The sequence below is a fragment of the Pocillopora damicornis genome, chromosome 4, assembly GCF_964200805.1.
Source record: "Pocillopora damicornis chromosome 4, jaPocDami1.2, whole genome shotgun sequence".
Lineage (NCBI taxonomy): Eukaryota > Metazoa > Cnidaria > Anthozoa > Scleractinia > Pocilloporidae > Pocillopora > Pocillopora damicornis.
This window is the reverse complement of record NC_142673.1, coordinates 19,219,568-19,244,128: the sequence shown is the minus strand read 5'-3', so window position 1 is coordinate 19,244,128 and position 24,561 is coordinate 19,219,568. Positions and strand designations below refer to the sequence as shown.

Genomic DNA, 24,561 nt, shown 5'->3' with positions numbered 1-24,561 from the left:
GCCCTTACACGAATGTTTCTCTCTCAAGCTTCGCCTTGAAAATCCCCCTGGGCACACGACGAGGCCATTCACTGTTTCAAAGAAGGACAACCATTTGGCACCGATCTCTATTTAGCTCAGATCTAGGTTTGAAGACACGCGCACCAGAATTGATGAATAAAAACTAATTTATGAAAATTCCGAGGTCATGTTCAGTATTCGCGACAGCAGGAAGTCCTGAAAACGGTGAATCTGCTGTTGTATTTTCTCACTTTTGTGATCCTGGACTGTTCTTGAATGACATTGACATTAGATTGAGCTTCTTGGTTCAGTCCAACAAAATGGAACTGACGTTCACCTCTTTTTTTCTTTTGCTTTTTCTTGATGCGAGTTAACCTTGCTCGGAACAACAAATACTAACCTAATCGGTACTGTTTCCGTCCGTGGAAGTAATCATGATTCAATAATGTGCTCCATCGTTTAACTCGTAAATGGACTGTTTCCGAGATTCTGGAAGCCTCTCGCATAAATCGAGGCCAAGCAAACCAACGCAGTCAGGACACACGAGGTTTTAAGCTTGCCCTTATTTTGAAAACGAGGCTGTCAAAACTCGTTTACATTGGAAAATTTAACTTTTTTTTTTTTTTTTTTTTAATTTTCCTTTGCAATTCGCGTTCCTCCTCTCCACTTTTAACCATCAGCGTCTCTCTTTGAATTAACACTGGAGAGCTTTTTTTGCGTCAAAAGACCACAAGCAAAGTTACCACAAAAGTCAAATGGAAGGAATGGAAAATACCCTTAACAACCGCGATGAGATCCATCCAATGAATGATGACTAGACATGGTGATTGACGAGTGGTTTCAGCTAATCATGACTTATAACTAGGGACATTGATTAATGACTAGTAAATGTGTTTTGATGTATAAACTCATGAACATATGGGAATCGAATTGAGTATATTAGCAACGGCTATAATAACGGAGAAACTAACTACATGTACGCTTTTATGACTGGCACCAAGATCTTTTTCGATGCTATTTAATCTCTCATTACGATCGCATGTTATCGCTTAATATCAAGAATACAAAAATTTACCTGTGTTAAAGTATTCTTTGCTTATTTGGGCTCAAGGGGAGATAAAAATTCTGTCTTTTCTGGAGCCCTTACCAAAAATACCAAGAACTGCCCCTACCGAGTTGCCGGTCTGTAGTGGCAGTTCGTTGGCTTCACATATAAAGAGGCCAATCCTCAGCGTTTGTACTTCGTTTGAAATATTTCCTATGTATACCTTTAAAAAGTTTGAATTACCCGATTTTTCCTATGTAATTCCTATTTCCAAATTGACAACAATGAATCTATGAGTTTTTCTAGAAATGTTAATTAAAATCACGTATGTATGTATGGGATTCAAGAATTAACATCGATTGAGATCGCGAAGAGTACATTATCTCTGATATCTAATTCTCTTACCCATGATTTAAGAATGCACTAAACTCTTTAACTCCCAGAAGTGATAATCTTGTAAGTTCTCCCTATGATATCCATACATTATCTAGCATACAGGTAATGAGAATACTAAAACTTATCAGGCCGAAGTTGTTACCTTGATCTAACATCAGATTCTCGTAACTAGTTTACCAGGAATTGTGTAGCAGCTAGAGGGAAGAATTAACAATCAAATCCTGAGAGTTAAAAGGTTAAAAACCAAAGTCAAACAGTTTTCACTTGTCCAGTAACAAACTATCACATTATTGTAACAAGAATAATTATTATTGTCTCATCGCCCTGCTTAACTTTTCATTTTCAGGTATCAAAAATAAATATCAATGGTAAAATAGATGCGTTGTTTGCGTTAAAGCAAATTACTGAATCAACTGTGGGAGAAAGATTCAAAAATTTTGATTCATAGATAAGAGAGCCCTTTCATTCACAAACAGCCCATGCTGATTACAGCTTTGCCACAGGTTTCCTTGACAGAGCTGCCTTTATCATACCAGCTGGCTTGTCTGTAGCCATCAGAACCTACCAGTTAAGAAAAGAGTAATAAACGTTACTCAGGTTATTCAATCTATCTAGGAATTTTAAACGGTACCAGCCAATTGTCTAGGAAAATTGAAAAGAGTTGACAGGGGGAAGGGAGATTTCCTGTAATAGACTATTGTAGCAATGTCATCCAAAAGAAAAAACAGTACTCATTAATGTTTCACATTCCAGACACCAGTATGCCATAGAGAACCCAGAGAATCATAGACTAGAGAGATACTTGTAGAAGCAAGGATGGAGGAAATAGCTGACAACTGGGACAGACTTAGCCTGTAATGTAGGCATCTTAGTGGGGCTCATGGTTCTCTATTCATACAGCCATGTTTGATTTGGAGTTAGAGTCAATGGTGGGGGATGGGGGGCAGGGAAGGGCTCACCCTGTCCCCCCTCCTTTGACTGACACTCACCCCCTTGGTACAAATTTTGTTTTCTCCCCAGCCTGCCACTACTGTAAAAATCAAAGATGACAGCTATAATTTCCACAAAAATAATGCTGAGCATTTGCCTCCCCCCCTCCCCCTATGCTCATCCCTTGGTATAAATTTTGTTCTCTCCCCAGCCTTCCACTGCTATAAAATCAAAGAAGGCAGCTTTGTTTTCACTGAGATAATACTGAGCACTCACATCCCAAAATTAGTCCTATTCTGTAGGCTAGGACAGACATTCTGCAGACTAAGACATGCCACAAAATTGTGTAAGTTGGAAATGATCAATTGGTGATCTATGCTATACTCTACAGCTACATGTGTGAGGTGGATAAGGTTCAAAGGATCAGTGGAACAGCATTGGTATGTTACTTTTCATTAAAATTCTGACCTCATCCTTGTTTGCTATTCCAAATGGTGCCATGTTCACTGTGAAGTAATGGATGTTTGGCATCACCATTTCCACATAACCAATCTGTAAATTAAACAGCACTTAAGTTACACTCAAAATGCAGAAGCTTAGAACAGCATTGTAAAGGCCCTCAAATTTTACAGCTGGGAATCAGATAAGGCTACAGAGCAACTAGGATACAAAACTGTCAGCCAGGTGGATTCAATTTCAAGCCCTTATCCTTATGGGATGTGTTCTTGTTAAGTGCTATTTGTTCAAAGCAACCTAATCTGCCTTCTGCCAGTTGGGATGTTTAAAAATAATGTTTATGTTGATTTTTTGGGCCTTGATAAGCCCCAAAGAGATGAATGGTTAGTTAAGATGGTGACAATGAAGACAACAATGATGATGATGATGATCAAAATATTGATTATCATGAGCTGCTTTTGGTCACTGCAAAGAAGCAGACATGTATTGCATTATAGCCTCAGTAGGTCAGTCAGTAAGTAGTGATAGCAGATGAAAATCCAGTACTTTTGGACCAAAATCTCAGGCTCCTATGTTAACAAACACCAGCTGAAATTTTTCAATTCACCTGTGGAATACTGCCCAAGATCTTTGCTTCTGTCTTGTATAAGGTATTCTGTTATTAAGACCACACACAAAAAAAAGAAAAAAGACTCTCTTTGTCAATCATCTACAAACTAGTGGACTTCCTCGTAAGCTTAAGAAGCATCAGAATATCATATTTCAAATATTTGTTAATGAGTACTTGCAACTAAACAAAATATTTTGAGGGTGGTTTGAATTTGACATTTTAAGTTTCTATTTGGCAGATGAATCATATACACAATTATTTTTAAGTAAGAAAACTCTTTTTACCAAATAGTGAGCCGTGGTCCTTATCAAATAATCATTAATCCAAAATTTTAGCCCATTGGTGGCAGGTTCCCCCCACCCCCACCTGTACCTGTGCACCCACTATCAGTTGGATTAACTGTATTTTTGAACTCACATCTTTGTCTTACTCGTCATTTCTACCCAAAAAAATTATTTTACCATGATTAGCATAAATCTAATAAAAATAATAAAAATTGCCTTTGAGTGTAATCACTATTAATTCATAAAAGAGTATGATAATGGAAACCTATCGATTTTTGTTCACATTTTTTTAAGCAACTCTTGGTTTATTCAAAATATCTATAAGGAGTTCAATGGCAGGAGCACCTTAACAAATCATGTCACAAAAAATTAAGTATAAAAAGTATCCCAATATTATATAATCAATATGCTATGAAAATGAATGAGCCCTGTAATGGGGCAGTGACCACTCCTACTTTCTTTAAATAACCTAATCACATTGTGTTGTTGTGAGTTGACAGTTCTTGGTTATAACCAAAGAACAGCAATGGATATCTTCATTGACATCTAAATTTTGTTGAGTCGGTTAAGTTTTTTATTGCATGCGTGTGTACATACTGAGATTTTCACTGTAAATTACTATTGCTTGTGTCTCTGATTGGATGAATGATGTATTTTCAAAGTCATTCACTTCAAATCTTTGAATTGAAATGTAAAAAATCTCAGTATGTATGAAATAAAAACTTCATACCATGGAAAGTGTTTGCACTCACTTGTTTGTTGATGTATCTCAACTCGTGAATAAAAATCATTTGTGTGTACTTTCCATGGAATATTCCCTATATATGACATTACACCAACTTTTGATATTTTGATGTTCTGCAAATGACATCAATTGTGACAAAAAATGTAGTTACCTGTACAGAGGGTGAGTAGACCCCAGTGTCCGGAGGCCCAGCAAACTCCTCCAAGATTGTATTCTTGACAAGATTCCTTTTAGAATACAACAAGATTAGGTTAAAACTCCCTTAATTTTTTTTAGAGCACTATCTAACATGCAAAATAATTCTCAAAATAACTACTTTGATATAAAATGTAACAAGAAATCCTGATCCAAATGTATTCTCTTTTGGTCCATTAAATATTTCCAAGGAAATATCATGTAAATCAACTGAAATTAATTTCATTTTAATGACAAAGCTCCCTTTCTGACACATGAACCTTGAGATCTTAATCCCAATCTAACACAAGAAATTCAAGCTGATTCCTACAATAGGAGCTCTACTGGTCACAATTCAGAGACCTGATTTTTACTCCCTTAACCAAGAGTAAGCACTGAAAAAGAAAAAGAAATTAAACTTAGGAGAATCAATATTGATGTCTCACCAACAGGAAGAGAAGTCCACACCCTTTGTGGTGTCAAACTTGTACTGGCAGTACACTTTGGTGGAGAATGGACGATCAGTAGCTTCTGGCAAAATTGTGTATTTGTCTTTGCAAAATCCTGGAAGAGAATAGAGATTGTTACCATAAAACTTAGAAGAAAGGTGCTGAACTTTTGTTACAAGAGTGGAATGAAGTGCTAATGATGAGATTTTAACCTGTAAATCCTGATTGAGTTGTTTTCAATATCTGCATCTCCTTGAGGCCACTTGATACCTTGGGATCCTCTGAATGAAAAACCAGACAATGTCACAAATATTCAACCCTTAACTCCCAAGATCTCATTAGCAATTCTCCTTGCTGTCTGCCATACAATTCTTAAGATGTTAGTTCTGACAACTACATAATGGATCAACCAATATTATCCCCTAGTTTACTTTTCTTTATTCTCATCACTTGTTTGTTTAATATTGTATTGCTATTGTAAGGAGAAATTCTGTCTTGGTCACTCATGGGAGTTAAAGGGTTAATATTAACAAGTTAATACTGACTAGTAAGTTATCAAAAATCTTCATTACAGCCAATAAATGTTTTACAAAGTTCAGAATTGCAATTACTAGTACTGTCATAAAAAATTCAAAGTAAAAAAAAAGATGTTCTCTGAACAAACAAAAAGTTACATTTTGGTTTAAATAACCAATAAATTATTATAATTAATTCAAAAAATTCTGCAAGAAAGGAGTGAACAGTGAAGTATTATTAGGTTTGATTGCTGTTACATTGTAGAAAGTATATGGTCAGTAAGTAAAAACACTGCAATTTAGATAATGATTGCTGACTACAAAGGCACAAACTCTGGGAATGGAACAGCTTCTATGCATCAGGGTTAAAAATGTTATTAGTACAAACACATATCTGCACCTCCTCTTGCTTGAGTAACGGAGCAGAATCTTGTCACTTCTGGAGTGAGAACAAATGCATGAGCATGGTCAATGCCTTTCTGTAACAGAGAAAAAAAATCAAGCTAATTATTAATAAAGATATGAAAATTATCACAACAACCTTTAAGTCAGGGTCTTAGCCATTCATATCAAATGGAAGTTCATACTTTAAATTTCTTTGTGTGCTGTTCTCAAGAATTTAGTGTAAATGTTGTAACATGAAACCATTTTGACCTGAAATTAATTTTAACCCTTTAACTTCCAGGATCTCATTAGTAATCCTCCTTGCTTTCTGCCAAATGATTCTCATTATGTTGGTTTGGAGAATTTGGTATCAGATCAATTAGTAATCCCATAACTGATATTTTTCATTATTCTCATGACTTTATTCTCATCACTTGTCTGCATGATATTTATATCATGTATATCATACTTAAGGGTTAAACTAAAACTCAGAGGAGCATATCTAGTAAGCTGATACAGAATTTTCATGATAATTGTCTTTATCTTTCTGTAGAGAGAATTCCTCAACTAGTCACTTTTGAGAGTTTGCAGATTATTACTACATTAGCACAAAGTGTACACTTTTGTTTACCTGTTGGATACGTTTCCAAGGTGACTCATCGATGTTGACAGTTACATGAACTACCTGGTTGAAAAAAAAAAACAAAAATAAAAATAAGCAACAAGCTACAATGATCCAACTTTTAACAACAAAAACAACAATACAGTCAAACCTTCCATAAACAGCCATGCACAATGGTGTCTCCCCTCAAGATGATCATGTTTGATAACATGCAAACCAAAACCAAGCTTAGATACACTTGGTTCAAGTTTTAAAACCTGCCAAATATCTCTCAGTTAATTCACTGAAGTTTATTCTAAACTTGCAATCTGTAACATCTCTCATGCAAGGAAGAATTACTTCTCCCAAAATGTTTTCCATCTTGCATGAGCACTCACAGTGTAAATAAAATTATGCTTGATATAAATGGTGAAGAAGTTTACTTACCTGTTTATGTGTTGTTAGAAAATGATTACAGATGTGGACTGCAAATTCTTCTATATTGTTGAGCTGTAACACAAACAAAAATTATTCATTTGTTAACTTAGATCTAGATTAACGAATAAAGTGGGTAAGTTTGTCAAGAAACTGTGGTGCATTAGTGGGAGAGTACAAAAGTTACATCAACTGAGTTGATAACATAAATTGGCCACTGTGAAGAGTTTTAAAGCTGACATTTCGAGCATTAGCCCTTCATCAGAGTGAATGGACATCTTGCTCTACCCCATTTGCTCTGGTAAAGGACTAACACTCAAAATGTCAGCTTTGAAACTCTTTACAGTGGCCAATTTACATTACAAACTCAGAGGATAATACAAAATTACCCCGTTAGGTATAGACTAGACAGGTATGTCCTATGGGCAAATTTAAGGGGGCTTAGGGGTGGTACCTCCCAAGCCTTTCTTAGTGTTTTTGAAGAATGTTTCCAACAGGTTGTCTTTCAAACCCTCAGCTTTTGAGAAAAGATTATACTAGAACACTCCAAACAGCGCCTTCTGTTGGAATATAGGAAGGAGGGGGGGATGTCTGAGTGCTTTTCACGATCCCTTTAGTCCAGCCTATTGTTAAGGTTAACTTGACCGAATAAAGAACTTAAAGCCCTCGTTCGAAACTATCAGACGATCCAAAATCCTTCTTAAAGAAATCTTACAACAAAAACACTCGCGTGATCAGATTGACCCTTGACCCAGGCTACATTTTGGGGTGATTTTACTTCCCCTCCTCGTCTTAGCTCCGTAATTGCATAACCGCAAAGCACTCGATGGAGGTTGCAGCGTGCGTATCTAAAGCGAAATTATTAAATATACATTAAAATAAATTTTAAAAAAAACAGTTACTAGTGTCATAAACGTTCCCCTTATTTCCTAACATCTATGATGCAAAAGCTGCACATAAGATAAAATAAAATGATATTATACTCACTGGATGGTCTTTTGCTAATGCATAGACTGTGTTTTTCTGAGTATCTGTTGGCACCACGCTTGAGTTGTTTCCATAATTATAATCTCGGTAGTTATCCAGTTTCAGCTCTGTTGCAACTTCTACCTGTTTAATTTCGTGGTATTTTCCACTACGTTTAATCTTGAGGAGACGTACTCCACTTTTTCCATAGCCGGTAAATGAAGGATCTATGAAGAACAAAGAGGCCATTATTCCATTACAGTAACCTTCCGTAAACTTCCGAACGGATTTGTGGATCGCCCGCGACCAAACTGCCAGCGGATAACATAGGAACTTATGGACTTAACTTACATGAAATAAGTGGTTGAGGGCGCGCTATTTGAAAAATGGCGGCAAGTGAGACGAACTTGTCATCTTGGAAAACGCCGTTTTCTACGCCAATAAGGAAGAACGAAAACACTTGCCGAGATATTTTTCATAATTCTGAAAAGCTTCTGGCTTCAGCTGTATCGATCTGTCGGTTAAAAGGGAGCGTTGAGTGCCAAACTGGCGGGGTGATTACAGTGTGCGAAGAATTACAAAGGCTCATTCGTTTGGCTTTCTCTGGTAAGAAAATACTCACCTTGTTTCTTTCTTCAGCTAAAGTTTAAAATTTTCGCTTCCTTACAATCAATCAATCAATCACTCTTTATTGCTCCTAAGATAAAAAGACATATCTTAAGTTACATCAGCAGTTAGGAGTCTAAAAATACATAAGACATACCATATAAAATAGTAGAAAGATCAAAGATTATATTTAAAGACAAGCCTAATTACAAAAACATTCTAAAACTGTCAGTCTTTATATTCGGGCGATGAGCACTTTTGTTTCTGAGTTGGTACTTTGTTTCTTTCTTCTTCGGAATGATGTTACTTAGCGGGCGATCGGGATCCACTGAATGTACCTTGAAAATCTTCTTATCTGCCTTTTCTAAAAGTTCTCGAATGTCCATTCTCTTAGATGTGAATTTCCTTTTAAAGCATCTGTCCATAAAGTTTTGTATGAATAAATAAACGCCATAAACAAGCAGACCATCGGTGAAATTTGGCAAAACTAAGGCGCTAAATAGGTGGTCTACTTCACCTTGACTGAAACCTTCCTTCCGTAAAGATTTTAATACAAACAGACACTTATTTGCCTTAATCAACTTAGCACTTACGTGTTCGCTATATTTACAATTCTCCTGAAACTTAACACCTAAAATGGGCAGCTTCGTGCATTGCAGAATGTTATTTCCCTTTTCTCAAACGATCCATTAGTACTGACATCTCGAGGTTACAAACTTTTTGTTGATCTTAAATTCAGTAGTTTACTTTTACTCACACAGTTTACCATGATGGTCTCTTGTGTAACCGTTTACAACTCCTTAGGTTGTAAATCCGCGAGAGAAGCTGCCGGTAGAGGGAACCGGTACTCATATTTAATAAAGATGGGGTGATTATCTAGAATGTGGAAGGGAACTCTTAAAGGTTCTCAGAGTAGTTCCAACAACATGTAGGCTTCAACTAGATTTCCATCAAAATTTTTATACCTGGGAATAGAAAACTCGACCACTAAAAGTAACTGGCCAGAGTGATGTTTAATACTTTTCACCTTACTAGTACTATGATGATGCCACCAGATAATTTTGATACATGAGTTTCCTATTCTGTTGGAGAAAAGAGTGATAGAAAAGCTTTACATGGAGTAATACAGTACAACTGTTGATCTTACCTTCATTATTTATTTATTACATATATTATTGTATTATTATTTAAATTATTATACTATTTATATTTGTGTTAGTTCTTACCTTTATTATTTACTCACAGGGGCACCTGTGAAAAATTGTTTGTTTGGCATTTAGCTGGAGGAGCTTGTGAGGTTGACTCTTAAATGATTGCAAAGGAGAAGTTTCAGTAACTATTTTCAATACTTAAATACTTAAAATGATTACTCCAGTCATGGTTCCCTCTTGGAATAAGTGTAACACCTGTCACTTAAAAAGAAAGTTTTTCTTTTGTTGTTCAAGGTGTAACTCTCAATTTAAATAGTAATTATATATTTGGTTCATTTATTTCACAGAAGTAAAACACCTGGAAGAACATTTTGATTCCCAGAGAAGCAGCTTTGAGGATGAAATAGCTTGCCTGAAAGAAAGAGTAAAACATCTTGAAGAGGTTGATGGTCGCAGTAAAGAAAATGGCAGCAACAATGACTGCAAAGAAACCACTGAAAATCCCCTTTTGTAAGTAGACTATGATTAAATAATTATGGTTCAAATAAGGCTTCAATTTAACCCTTTTATACACTAACATTAGTATTCATATTCTCCACACTGATCTCTCTACATTTCCTGTGACAATGACTGGGAGAATTTGTTTGACAATCAGAAGCTTCTTGAATTGGTGATAATTTCCATTATTCTCATGACCCTTACATTGAATTAAAGAGTGATACTATGAGGAGCACCTAGTAGTAAGTCACGTTGGATCATGTGTACTATAGGTGGCCTTGGTCGACATATCGGCCGATATATCGGTCGACTATCGCCCGACTATAGGTCGACTATCGGTCGACAGTCGACCGACTAGTCGGTCGATTGTCGACCGATAGTCGACCGATATATCGGCCAACAGTCGACCGATAAATGTGTACATATCGGGTGATGCATTGGTCGACTGTCGACCGATAGTCGGTCGATTGCCGACCGATATATCGGTCGATTGTCGGCCTATATGTCGACCGTGGCCATCTATAGTACACATGATCCGTCACGTTATGGGGTTTAACAAGGGGTTAAAGAACCAAAGTGAACAATGGAGTGTATGAATGCACCAATGATCACTGGAAACAATTATAAACTAACATGTTAGTTCATCACAAAATTGTTCCTGTAAGTGCTACACATATAATTAAGGTTATCACCATCCTATGGAGACCTTTGCTGTGAGTTTGTATGACAGTAACCCTAGTTTGCTTTGATGATCATACTGACCACCATGAAGTTTATGCCACCAGTCAGCTTGTTTACCATTTTATGATTGCTGATGATGAATGAAGAAAAAAAAATGATTTTCTTCAAAAGTAATAATCTATTTTATGATACAAATTTTAAACCATTTGCACCATTCTAAAAGTTAAACAACTGTAGAATTAATTATATGAGCCCCATTGTTTTCAGCAGGAGCAAGTCAGTTTTAAGAGGAAATGATGGAAACACAGAAGACAGTGATCCAAATCCTTTTGAGTCTGGCAGTACTGATGGCAAAGATGTTTCAGTAATTGGTGCTTTGAATAAGCCTCCTGAACAGCAGGCATCTAAGTTTCCAAAAGAAGCTAAGAAAGGAAACTTGAAAAAATGCTCTAAGAAATTGCCATTCCAGAAAACTGGTAGTTCTTCTGATGAAGCAGATGAAGTTGAAAGTTCTCACAACCAGAATCTACCTTCAAAGATTGCTAAGAAAATGGAAAATGAAGATGTTGTGGCTAAAGAGAAATCAGAAGCTGTGATACTGGAATGCAAGGTAAAGTTGAAGGACATCTCTGAAAAACACAGAAAGAAGGGATTCCGAAGTAAGGCATTGTTGGAAAATTCCATCAAGGAGTCTGAAGATTCCACAAGTAATGTGAATCACTTGGCAGACAGCAAAAATGTTAAGAAAGGAAAGAAGAAGAGCCCAGTTGGTAAAGATGAATCAGAAGTTTTTCAAGCAGAAAGCTCTGGAGAGGTCATTTTTCCTGCAGCAGCTAGGAAGAAATCAAAAGGAAAGAAAAGCAAGCCATCACCTTTACAAGAAAAGTCACAAAAAAGGAAGCTTTCTAGTACCAAAAAGTCAAAGTCAGGCTATGATGTTATGGCACCAGAGCCTGGGGAGGATGAAATGGAAGGCAAATCTGAAGCAAAGGAGGAAAGTTCTCAGAAGGAACCAGAGATCTTCACTATTCATGAGATGACAAGCTCCAATGAGAAATCCTCAGAGAGAGAATTCTGGACCAGGGAAGACAAAGATGAACCACTTGGTGACATGAGTTTTCTCATCAACATCAACTCTCAAATCTCCATGTTTGTTGCTGATGCTTCACAACAGGAATGTGAGTTGCAGCCCATGACTGCCAGGGAACGCAATGATGTGTACAAAGTCACTCAGCTTTATAAAGTGCGTGCAAGGATTGGAACCAAGACTGAAAACAACCTGACAACAGTGCGCCTGTCCAAGCAAGCTGAAACAAGAATGCCAAAACCTGGCAGAGTTGACAGCTTACTGAGTAACCTAAGTATAATGGCATGTAAGGAGGCAACAAGGGAAGGCCCTAAGAATCAAGGAAAGAGAAAGCACACTTCTCCTATTGATGGAAGTATGCAAAGTACAGCTGAAGACCATCTTGAGCAAGCTACACCTCCAAAGAAGAAACTTACCGAGCTTTCCAAGGCCAATTATTAAATAAGCCAATGCTGGGACTTGATAACCATGAGGATACTGTAATGTACAAAATACATTTACTGTTACTGAAAGTAGTAAAACATTGGACATTACATGTTGCAAACATTATAAAGGAACTATTTTATATGACAGATTTCTTCTGGCATATTGTCTGTTCAGTTATAGATCACTAATGACATCAAAACGTGGAAAGAATGATAATAGGCCACAAGAGCCCTCAGTGTGTTAATTAATGCATTAACTCTTTTACTTCCCATTTGTTACCGAGACAGAATGTCTCCTTACAATATCAATACAGTACCAAATTCCCTTAGATAACATGTGATCTTGGGAGTGAAGGGATTAAAATGTTACATCATGTGTGGTATATAGCTAAACAGACATTTAGCATCCAAGGTTTTCCCTTAATTTTAATCAGTTTTTCATTCCCTACGAGGGCTTAAATGTATCCAGGATACTATTAGCTTAGTTACAATACACCATATTACCAGTTGAAGGAATGGAACATAGTTTTAGTTTTCAAGCAATGCAGAAACCTTGGCATTTAAAATTAAAGGTGAATGATTGCATGCAATGGCACTTTTCTTAGTGTTTGGCTTTCCTTACATTATAATAACATTATATTAAGATTTCTGAGAAAATCTGGATTTGAAGGAATATTTTTTTTCTGAAATGAGAGTCAAATCTGGTAGTGAAAGTAATTTCTCTTAAAAACATTCCCTTTTATAAACAGACATACTTTCACTTACTACTTTTAAACAAAAAATTTAGACCTCTTACTAATTTGTTATGAAATCAATCATACCACTCTAGTTATCTGTAATGGCTTTTACAGCTGTTTACAATAAAATATATCATGAACATCGCATCTAAATACACTTGACGTGAGTTCACCTGTCTATCTTTAGAATATGGGTTTGAAATAGCCTATTTAAACTAGTAGGTATTTTATCATATATCAATTTGTTTTTTGAAAATCTAGCATGTTTCTTTATAGGACATTACAAAAAGTAGAGTTGAATCTTGTTGCTTGTATGGCCAGCTCACACAGTGAAAGGAGGGAAGGTGGATCATAAAGAGCACAAAACTTGATAACAGATAACTACAAAGTATAAAAATTAATACTTTATTTGGAAATGCAATATGTCTTCTAAGCTAAGGTTGTTACATCTTGAAATTTTAAGGCCTCAGAGGGGCTTTGTCACTATTTTAACTGTTTGTTTTTCAGTACTACAGATTGCCTTCAAATTAAACCTTAGTTTTTGTGTATAGTTTCCAAGATTTTTAAACTATGACAAAGCTCCTTGGACATATTAAATATTGCTAAATTTGTTATGCAAGTGTCAATAACTGACTTACCACTAAAACTCAACAATTTGTGAGATGATGCCACATAACACTGGTTTATGTAATAAAATGATGATGTGTGAAATGAGGAAATAATTTTACACATGTTCTGTCAAAATTCTAATAATTTTCTGAACCTTTAGACAAAGAAAACTTGAAGAATTTAAACAAATGCCAATGAAATTATTGCCATATTCCACAAGTATACTGTTTGATTATGCTTATAATTTCAACAACTCGTTACAAATTTCAAAGTTAAATTCCATAACTTTGTGTAAAGTTGAACTCAACCTAAGATGTTCAAAATTATTTTTTTAAGAATATATTAAAAGAGTTACTTTAAAAAGTGACTGGCGAACAAAAACACAACTGTTACAAGTCTTTCAAAACCTACCAGAAAGCCTAAATATCAAAAATCGTAACTAGTTTTAATGGGTAAAAAATCATAACTAGTTTTTTTATTTATGCGTAAAAAAATGAAAAATAATTTTTGCCACTTGTTTCAAATTCAAAATATTGATGATTAAAGTGACACTGAAATCCAAAGTGACTACATGACCTACAATAACTTAAACTTGATTATCTAATAAAGGTTTATGATCAAGTTTCCAATTAAATTCTCTTAAAGCTTTGACTTGTCAAACTGATGAAACCATGTTAAGCTGAACTACTTGAGACTACTTCTTAATGAGAAGGCATAAGAAAATGTTCTTGAATAAAACACTTTGTAATACATAACATGAACTGAAACCCTAAGCAATGCAAATAAAAGACATCTAGAAGACTTCCTAATGAAACAATTTGAATGCTTCACTCTGCCAGATGAAATTTTAGAGTGACACTTGAACACAACATTTGTTCTAGTTTTGTATTTTAAGATAATCTCATATGAACTTAGAGCAGAAACTTGTTTTCTTCCAATAACCTGAAAGCACAAGGAAACCCTCATGACAAGTGGTTTGAACTTAGCTTGTCAAGGGATTTTTTTTAAGTAATCATATAAAAAGAAATCTTTATTTAAAAAAAAGGGGAGGTTTTTAGGGATAATTTTTGAACAGAAGTGATGATTTCACTACTATCAGACATACATAGGTAAGAACTTCATACTATTTACCAATCAAATGTCTTTGATGATTGGATTGCTATGCAGTCTACCTTGTCAACGAAATACTAATATGAACAGAAGAAATCTGAGTGTCAGATCATACTGCTACGGCAAAACATCACTTCTGTGCTTTCCTTTTGTTTCTTCCTATGCTGGCAAGTCAACATGTTGGCAACAATACCTGGCAGATGAAAACATAGTAGAGTCAGCAACATGATAAATATGAATGAATTTACACAAAGGTGCTGCATCAGTCACCATTATATTCCCAAAAAGTAAAGTAAGAAACCACATAAAAGATTACATCATTTATGTGTGTCTCTAAAGAAATCAGTGTTTCTCAGGTATTGAAACAAATCCCAATCTGAATGCATAAATTCAGTAGAACCCTGCTAACTTAAACTCCCAAGAGAAACTGAAAAATTGAGTCAGTAGGATTGGTTCAGTTCATGTTCAAGCTTGGAGGGTAAATTTGAGCCAAGGAAAACGAGAATTAGTTAGATTTAAAGGGAATTTTAAGTGAGCTGATAGTAAATGACTTAGAAAAATGGGGTCAAATCCATGGGGGAAATCAGACCTGGTTAAAATTAGCAGGATGTTCAAGTCAACTGAGTTTGAGTTTGCGGGGCTCTAATGTAGGTCTCATCAAAGAAGTCAGAGACCATCTCCCTCACCATTTGTCAGGCAAACTGGAGGGGTTACTATTATCAGGTAACATATGCCACTTTTTACAGTTTTCGCACTGAACCCAGTTGTCGCATGAAGTGGAACACCACTCAAACTTTGTCTCAGCTCCAGAGGCACCATCCTGACATGAACTCTTGATCTGGTCTTTGAGACAGTTGTTAACTTGGTCTCCAACTTCTTTTTGAGTAACTCCTTTTGTTATCATCTTCACTTCATCTTCAGCAGAGGTGCTTGCTTTCTCTGTTATCCCTGGTGCAGTTGTTTCTGACTTAACTTTTGTCTGATGACCTTAAGTTTGCAATAATAATAAAAAAAAGGGATTGCAGACACCTTTTGGTGCCATGCCCATAGAAAATCAATACACACTTTTAAAGCAGAATAATGATGATTCCATCTTCCTTCTCAATCACTAGACTTAAATCCTATCATCTTGTTCCTGAAATTTTCTTGACTCAAGTCATGATATTTTCATCCCTAAAATGCTGGAATTTGTTCTAATTACTCCTTAATTATTTACAGATGCCCTAAGATGTCTGAGGACATTTTAAAGATGTTCCAAAGGGTTCCCCAAAAAAGCCAGCTTCATAAAATCAGAGGTTTTTTCATTGGGCATAAAAAATCTGCCATTGGCAGGAATAAGCTGGGATCAAACACTTTTCAATGTATGAATTCAGACCATACCTTTTGGTTTCAGATTACTTTGTTTGCAAGAAGCATCTACCTTCTTTGTGACAGGAGTTTTTCCTTTGCCATTTGCAGTTGTGTTTATAATGGTATTTCTGAAGCATGAAATGAAGTTAGTATAAGTGAAGTATTCAGCATTCCTTACAGTTACATACAGGTAGGTAAAAAGTTTGTCATCAGTGACAAAAACACTTGGCTTATCCAGGGCATGAAATTATTATTTTTTTCTGATAGCCACTTGGCTCCTAAATTTTTCAAAGTGGTAGCCAATTCAAAAAAAGTTTGTCACCATTTTAAAAGACAAACAAAACCTTTTTTTACACTGTCAGCATTCTAGATAGACCCTCTAAAATTAAGTTAGGAAAACGATCTTTAACGTGCTACAAAGTGGACAGTAGGATAGATGATATACAATGTTCAAGCTCACCTAAAGCAAAGACTGTGTCTAGTTATCAATTGAGATGAGTGTGCTGCGTTCTGAACATAAACTTAACCAGGAAGTTTGCTGCAGATTTATCTTTGCAAATCTTTTTAATTCACTATATCTCTAGGTAAGGTTATGAAGAAGCATTCTAGTTGCCAATTTGGCAACTAATTTTCAGGATTTGGTCGCCAAAGTGAACAATTTAATGGCATTGGCACCTGTATTTGGCACAATTTCACACCCTGTTATGTGCCAATCAATTGTAAGAGCTTCAACACCACCCTCTCCCCTTTTGAACCTTGCCTGGCTGGGGTGGGGAATTTGAACAGGAAGTGTCAAATCTTTCTGGCAGCACCAAAGTGTCATATCCCTAAATATGGAGGTGTTAAAGGTTGGTGGTTCACTTTCTCATGCAAATGGCTAAGAGAAAAAGGTCAAGGTTATAAATCTTGGTCAAAGTGTAGAAAGTTGCAGTTGCTGATTTTGACTAAAATATTGGGTGGGGCATTTGAATAAAATTTTTGACATGTGGGGGAGGGGGGAGGGGGAGGGGAGGAGGGAAATTTGAACAAAAAAATCTTTAAAAGTTCAAATGCCCAAGGGTTACACAAGGGGGGATGTCAAAGCTCCAAATTGATTGACACATTACATACAAATGAACCTGTAAGATTACTTGCTGATTTACTTACTGCCTAAATCACTCACATTGCTGGTGTTGAGGAACACCTTGTTATCAAAATACTTAGTAAAGATATTAATTCTGTTGCCAGTTCACATCCAGCTCTGAAAAGTTATAGGCTTCAGTGTGTAATCCAAAATATCACAAGATTTACAGATTTGGAAACCCACTTTTGTTTTCTTGGAAAGAGATTGGAACACCAAATTATAAGGATTAGCATGCATTTGTCTCTAACCAACAAAAGCAAGATCTTTCATGTACATACCTGTGTCGTAGATTGTGAGAACCAATCCTGAAAGAGTGTATGATGAAGAAAACAGAATAAAAAATATATATTTTTGTCTCTCATATGCCTGTAAGTATCAGACACCTGAAATTACTACTCAAATATTTTTAAAAAATTACTAGTGATACGATTCCTTCACATAGTTTTCAAACTCTATGTCAATTTTAAACTTATAAAACTCTTTTTTTCTTTTAGTTTCTTTTTCTAACCTGTATCCTTGACCCCAACCATCTGGCTTCTCACTTCTGTTGGTTGAGGCTTGGGCCAGGGTTGTTTCTTTCCTGGTTTTGCAGTACTTGAAATCCGGATACGACTCTCTTGTTCTTCTCATATCTTCCCTTGCTCTCTCCTTAAATGGCTCCTTCTGCTCAGGGGTCATGCTTCTCCAATGTTTAGCAAGAATGGTGCTAATCTCCCGGTTATCTCTGCCAGGATACTGTGTCTTGAATTCTCCACGGTATTGTTTGCTAAACCAAAGGAAAGCATTCATGGGCCTTTTGATATAATTAACAGGTGTTTCAGTAGTGCTTTCATTTTCAGAGGGGCGAGCTACAGCCTCCTCTTCTATCTCTGACCCTTGGCTGCTTAAATCTGAGAATGGTGATGCAGAGCTTGCTGCCATGCTTTCTTCAATGACAAGTTCAGGGGTGCTGCAAAGGCTGTTAGATACCTCAGAGAACATAGCTGCATCACTTTGTTTCCCAGCTGTGCTGTGAAAATAGTTTTGGTTCAAGCTGGACATGCCACTGTTTTGTAACATAGCTTGCAAGTCCTCTGTTTTCAGTCCTCTCTGGAGATAAGCCTCTCTAATGTTTTCTTGAAGCTGCATGATGTGACTAATTGCAGTTTCAAGTATTTCCCTCCTTGAAGGATGACCATTTCTCAAGTCTTTACAAGGCAAAATTGCACTCAGATTTTGAAGTTCATCTCTTATGGCACTCTCTCTTTCTTTCTGCCTGTATATGAGAAGATCCAAGAATTCATAATTTTTTCCAGTAAATATTTCCAGGTTTAGAGTTGATAATGACTACTTTTGATGCACAATTAATATCTTCTTTGAATAACTTTAACAACCCAGCGTAGGTAAATATTTTACAAAATCAATCAGTGAAGGTTGGTCTCATTTGGACAAAAATTGCAAAAACAACAGAGATCAAACCAATGACACATTTTTTTATGGGCATTAGTATTCGGTGCTTCAAAAAATGTTTTTTTACCTATCCCGAACTACAACCAATTCACTATTAGAGAGTAAAAGACACTCTCAGATCATCCCATGAAAAACTCTTTCTTAATTAGGAAGTTGTTACTTACACCATCTTTTGCTTGACATATGCAAGTTTGTCAACTATTTTTCGAGGCTTTCCTTTTCTTTGACTCTGACCCTTAGCATCTGAAGCAGACTTAGTTTTCTTTAACTTCCACGGTGTCTGAGTTTGAACTGCTGTTGTAATAGAACAGATGTCACTGAGGGGTGTATATCAAAGGGACAGACTGAATTTTCCAGTGGAGGAAAGGGTGGGATGGCACACTCTGGCAACCAACCCACATTTTTCTTGTTTGAGACTGAATTATCACCTTTTCTGTCTAAGAAGAGGGAGTCGCATAAACCCTTAGATACCCCCCCTAACTGGTGACACCATCCCTTGATAAGGGTTTGCTAAGTAAAATAATAAAAGAAGGTCCAAGAACTGATCTAAATTCTGTTCCAAATTGATTACAGTTACCTTTGATATTGGTGCTTGCAACAGAAACTTGTTTACACTTGTCGGGTAAAATTGTGGGTGTTGCATTCAATGGACTTGTTCCTTCTGTCATTGGACTAACGCTTTCTCTCAAAGTTTTCGAAGTTCCATGCTAGAAATGAAAGAGTACTGTCGAAAGATTTGCATGCCCAGTGAGGACAAAATTTAAAAATTAAAAAATTAAAAAAAGTGCCTTTTTAATTTGTTATTGTTGTTGTTTTGTTTTCATGCTCTAACTTTAAATTGCTATGATTGAATTTGTCCCTGTTGGTCAGGATTTTTCACAAAACTCTGTTGTCAATAATAGATGCAATTTAGGGTATCATGCTATGAATAAGAATTCTTACTGATATGTTCAAAAGTTCTGAAACAGGAGGAAGAGGCAAGTGAGGTTTCCATGGTGATACTGCAATTAAAAAAATCAAGTTCATTAGGTTAAATTTAGTCCTTGACACTGACATGTTTAAGGTGAAAGTAATTTTTCAACAATTTTTGAGATTCAAAAGTAAAATTTAAATGCAACAGAACAGAGGGCTAAGAATGATGTTACCTTCTGTGCTTGACGTCACTTTTGAATCTTGTTCAATAACATCACCACTAACATCTAAAGCTCCAAGCTGAATACACAATGAGATAAACATGTTTTCAAAACAAGACAATTGAAAACATGGCAAGCATGTTCAAGGGGGAGGGGGGATGTACATATCAAACAATGCAGATTTGTAGATATGGCTCATACAATAAATGACCCCTCAGCGAAACCGATGGATTGAATATTATAAGTAATAAAAGACTAGGAAGATAAGAATAAAACAATTTACCCCATCCATCAGAGGGGAGTCTCCATACCAAACATCACTGCTGTGTAGATTATAACTACTGCAAAAGAATACAAAAAATAACATTCAAGGCAACATCAATAGATGATATAATTCAAGCCAGGAAGATGTTGCCCGATGCACAATCCCCCCACTTACTAATCAACCTCTTAAGAAAGATAATGTGGAATTAAAAAATGCTTCCTTTTTAACTGCTGTCTCCATATAGGAGGCCCATTTACACCCTATCCAGTAAGAATTTATAAAAGATAAGAAAAGCCAAATAAAAAGAGGCAAGCAACCGAAAGAGCATTGTTAACTACATTTCAACCATTTATTGTTATTGTTGCAGAAAGTTTATCAGTATGATATGACAATGCTGTAATTTTCCATTTTCTTTTAGCTTGTGTTCTTGTGGGCCAAGAGTGCATCTGTGATAAAATGAAAACATTTCAAAAGTACTTACTTGAAACTCTGTGGTGTGACAGGATGGTGCCAATTTTGTGGGAATGTATAATGATGAACAGTGTGTGCATTGCCAGTTGCTATAGGTAACTGAAACTGCTGACTAAAGGATATGGTGGATTCAAATCCCCATGATGGGGAAAACATTCTGTTTTCTGAAGAAGGTCCTTGCCAATCTGTTAAAATAAACAATAGCAGTGACACAAAATAATAATTTTTCCAAACACCAAAAACATTGAGGGAAAAAGGTTAAAAATCATGTGATGCATTATCATCCAAGACAATTCACCTTCTTAATCTTCTTATCAGCAAAAATGCTCAGTTTGTCATAAGGCATAACATTTGAATTCATGTTGCTTAACATTTTTCCTTTTTTCACCCCACAATTGAAATTACTTTATTTGGAAAAACGTGACTTGATGATGATTTAATAGAAATTTTGAAAAGAGAGCATCTCCTTGACCCATTCACTCCCATAAGTGACCAAAACAGAATTTCTCCTTACATTATCAATGCAATAGTAGGCAGGCAAGTAATGAGATTTAAGAATAGTAAAAAAATATCAATTAGGGGATTATTAGCTGATTCAATACCAAGTTTTCCAAACCAGCATTGTCAGAATTTCATGGAAGACAGTAAGGAGAATTATTTATGAGATCTTAGGAGTGAAAGGGTGAACTCAATAAAATTTTCACAAAAAAATGGAGGGCACAGACTAGAATTTTAAGACCTTGCAGTCATGATAGTGCTGAAATGTCCTAGACTTTCATGAAACATTCACAAAATAAAAAAAAATATTATTAACCCATTACTTGTATTCAACAATATAAACAATCTTTGTCAAAATAACTGTTAAGATTTTGTCAGATATTCTAACCACAGATTTAGAGGTGATTCATCTCACAACACATTTGGTGATATTTGTTACTTTCAAATTGTCTTTTACACACTTAAAACTACCCTCTCCCCCCCTCCCCCACCCCTTCCTTCTCCTGATCTGAATTTTACATACAGATTTTTTTTTTTATATCTTATTGGAACTGTAATCCTTTGAAGGGAAATAAAGAAATTACTTTTTGACCTGCAATGAAGAAAGTTCATTTGCAGGTTATAGTAAAGTACTTCTTGCTTCTTTGAGTGAAGAGCTTTCTTAAAATCTTGTGTTACTAGTTCTCTTGAGCTGGTCATACCACTGAGATGAAGTGTTAATACTTACATTATTTTATCAGGTCTTCTTACATTGTTTTAAATATTTTCTTATAAAAAAAAGCAAATAAAATGCCCTAAAATTTTCTCTCTAAGCACTTCTTAGGTAGTAGGCTTAGGACGGACTCCTGAAGTCTGGTTCAATGTGGTTTTTGCTCTCGAAAGAGACAAAACCTCTACCTATGTAGAACATGGGTGTTGGTGCACTGCAAGGGGAATCTAAAAAAATATGGTGAGGGAGGGGAAAGCAAATCCTGCAAATAAATAACATCTTATCCTTGGGGGTGGGGGGAAGGGGGGAGGGAGAAGCAATACTCCAAGTCACTTCATGGCAATGAAACCAAGATCAGTCATTACCTATAGGGTGCTGGACTCTTTTTTCAAGCCTTACCTTTTACAGTAGAAACAGGGTCAAACAGAGGATATGGAGTGGGAACCCTGGACTGAAAAGGAATTGGACTAAACACTCTACAGTTCGACTCCATTCTTGCTGTATTGTGTGGTATTGCAGAAGACAGAGGAGTTGACAGAATGGCCTCTGGAAATTCAAATGGTACAGGTGTGCTTCTGAAGTTCAACTCCTGGGAAGGCATTTAGATGAAAGTGGTGCAAGTAACTTAGTAATTATTTTTAACCTTAAGCGTGAATCACTACACAGAAAACAAAAAAATATTATGACTTTCAAGTGATGTTCTAAAACAAAACACCAATCAACAAAAGTTGTGGTCTACAATGTCATTATTTCTGGGAAAACTGATTAAATTTTGAAGCATCACAATTTGATGAGGAACATACTGTTTTAGCAATTAAAAATGAATCCTTTTACAGCCAGAAGAGATTAACCTGTAATTGCTCATTGTGATTCCAATACATTATCTTAATAATTGGTTGTGAGAAAAGAGAAGCTTGTCGACCAGAAGGTGTTTTCTTGATTTTATCCTGTAACTCCCATGAGTGACCAAATCAGAATTTCTCCTGACAAAAACCAAATAATATTAAGTTGACAAGTAATGAGAATAAATAAAAATATCCATTGGGCGATCATTAGTTGATCTAATACCAAATTCTCCAAAGTAACACTATAAGAATTGTACAGCAGACAGTAAAGAGAATTATTATTGAGATCTTGAGAGTGAAAGGGTTAAAGTTGGATTTTTCTGTCTTAATTATAAGGAAGTATACAGGATTTAGTTGCAAGAATAATTGTTTCTTGGGAGTTAATGTAATCCAGAACAAAGATGTAAAATGTACGAAAAATTATATCCACACAACAATATCAACTAATTAGCCTTGGAGACAAATCCCACAAGGACATTTTACTCTTACTTCACAGTTGCCTTGAATATCACCATGAATTTCACTCATAGTACTCACATTTAGAAGTAAAATGTATGTGTGGCTTGTAGGTTTGAAATAAATGTGAAGTCAATCCTCATGAAAGGGTTGAATCTTAATTTTGAGAAGAAGTTCGTTGATTACTTCCAGGGTGTGAAGACTCTTTTCAATGTTTTGCACGTGCAAATTTTGAGTATTCTTGGAAATTAATTGGGCTGTATTTAACTGCTCGATCTTTAATACGCAATAAGGCCCTCGTTTTCTCCGCTTCCAAGTCTACATTCTTAGATACAGTGGAGTAAAAATCAAAATATTCTAAAGGAAGAAAATCCAGATCAGCACGTGAATAGACATTTGCTATGAAGACCTCACACAAAGGATTTCAAAACAAAGTTCAGATTTTTATCTAATTAACGATTACAATCATAAAGTTTTAGACCTCTCGGGCTGGCGATAAAAATGTTTGGGGGAAAGAAATCGGAAACATCGAAAAATTAGACGATCATTGTGAACCGAAAGTACAAAACTAACAAAATGAATTAATTTTGCCCTCGCTGGGGGCTGAAATACTTCGGAAGAAAAGTCGGAATAAACTGAGTTAAATATTTGGCTGATCCGCGAGGAAAATCTGGCTGTAATAGCGAAAATTGGATAGCACCTGAATGTTAATTGTGGGACACAAGTAAGCTTGTTTAAACCTGCAGGCAGCCGTAAAAAAAAAAGCCCGCCCATTACGGAGCACGCGGATCTGGTTAATCTCAACTCAGGTTTGGTATAGCAGATGGCCAACAAAAGCTGGGCTATCTACATGCTTAATCTTAAAGGATAATACATCGACCTACCACATTTCGAGGGGTCTCCGTTACTACTGGGCGAAATTCACTGTCAGATTGCGCTGCCATTTCACACGGAAACTCAGTATAGGTTGTGAGTGCTGGATATTTAGTAGATAATTTCAACAGATTGAACTGCCTCAGTTTACAGCTTTGATGGACACCTGTCAGTCAGGCATTTACGTATCCTGTCTCAAACAATTCTTCCCCCCCACGTTCATGGGGTTATTGCCTTTTCAGTGAGTTAAATATGTAACGGCAATGCCAAAAAATAAGAGAGAAAGTCACTTCTGACGTTGTCGATTTGACATTAGTAGATCTTACGAGATTTTGCACTTGCTTTTTTTCTTTCCCAGTTGGGGAGGCTAATGTGCGCCATAGTATGGGCAGAATTTACGTGATGAGACAGACTTCTGCGAACTTACAGAGTTGTTAGGAAATCCACAATAGGTTCGCAATTCTCAAATATTTGCCTTAGCTGAAATTTGCAGAG

General features: G+C 36.0%; 3 protein-coding genes across 6 annotated transcripts; 1 reads left to right on the top strand and 2 right to left on the bottom strand.

Moving 5' to 3' along the window:
• Positions 1-1,004: 1,004 nt before the first annotated feature.
• On the bottom strand, positions 1,005-8,303 carry LOC113668211 (uricase). 2 transcript variants are annotated; one of them, XM_089204493.1, is made up of 10 exons: positions 8,012-8,303; positions 7,037-7,099; positions 6,620-6,673; positions 6,005-6,083; positions 5,302-5,370; positions 5,087-5,204; positions 4,618-4,693; positions 3,435-3,482; positions 2,840-2,923; positions 1,005-2,002 (listed from the first exon to the last, which is right to left on the bottom strand). In XM_089204493.1, the coding sequence occupies exons 1-10, from the start codon at positions 8,237-8,239 to the stop codon at positions 1,928-1,930; spliced, it is 894 nt and encodes a 297-aa protein (XP_089060619.1). In that variant the 5' UTR covers positions 8,240-8,303; the 3' UTR covers positions 1,005-1,927. The 2 variants fall into 2 exon arrangements, with proteins under 2 accessions (XP_089060619.1, XP_089060620.1); XM_089204494.1 differs by having other exon boundaries at positions 1,005-2,471; positions 8,012-8,297.
• Positions 8,304-8,307: 4 nt separating this feature from the next.
• On the top strand, positions 8,308-13,475 carry LOC113668225 (uncharacterized). Of its 2 annotated transcripts, none has more exons than XM_089204492.1 (3): positions 8,308-8,596; positions 10,095-10,257; positions 11,197-13,475. In XM_089204492.1, the coding sequence occupies exons 1-3, from the start codon at positions 8,377-8,379 to the stop codon at positions 12,452-12,454; spliced, it is 1,641 nt and encodes a 546-aa protein (XP_089060618.1). In that variant the 5' UTR covers positions 8,308-8,376; the 3' UTR covers positions 12,455-13,475. The 2 variants fall into 2 exon arrangements, with proteins under 2 accessions (XP_089060618.1, XP_089060617.1); XM_089204491.1 differs by having other exon boundaries at positions 8,315-8,596; positions 11,194-13,475.
• An 89-nt stretch (positions 13,476-13,564) lies between these two features.
• Positions 13,565-24,199, bottom strand: LOC113668224 (uncharacterized). 2 transcript variants are annotated; one of them, XM_027184107.2, is made up of 13 exons: positions 24,078-24,199; positions 22,292-22,481; positions 20,696-20,870; positions 20,233-20,290; positions 19,962-20,028; positions 19,759-19,817; positions 19,394-19,523; positions 18,981-19,110; positions 17,876-18,622; positions 17,646-17,672; positions 16,275-16,372; positions 15,581-15,881; positions 13,565-15,087 (listed from the first exon to the last, which is right to left on the bottom strand). In XM_027184107.2, the coding sequence occupies exons 1-13, from the start codon at positions 24,135-24,137 to the stop codon at positions 15,054-15,056; spliced, it is 2,076 nt and encodes a 691-aa protein (XP_027039908.2). In that variant the 5' UTR covers positions 24,138-24,199; the 3' UTR covers positions 13,565-15,053. The 2 variants fall into 2 exon arrangements, with proteins under 2 accessions (XP_027039908.2, XP_089060616.1); XM_089204490.1 differs by lacking the exon at positions 15,581-15,881 and having other exon boundaries at positions 14,856-15,087; positions 24,078-24,180.
• Between the last annotated feature and the right edge of the window lie 362 nt (positions 24,200-24,561).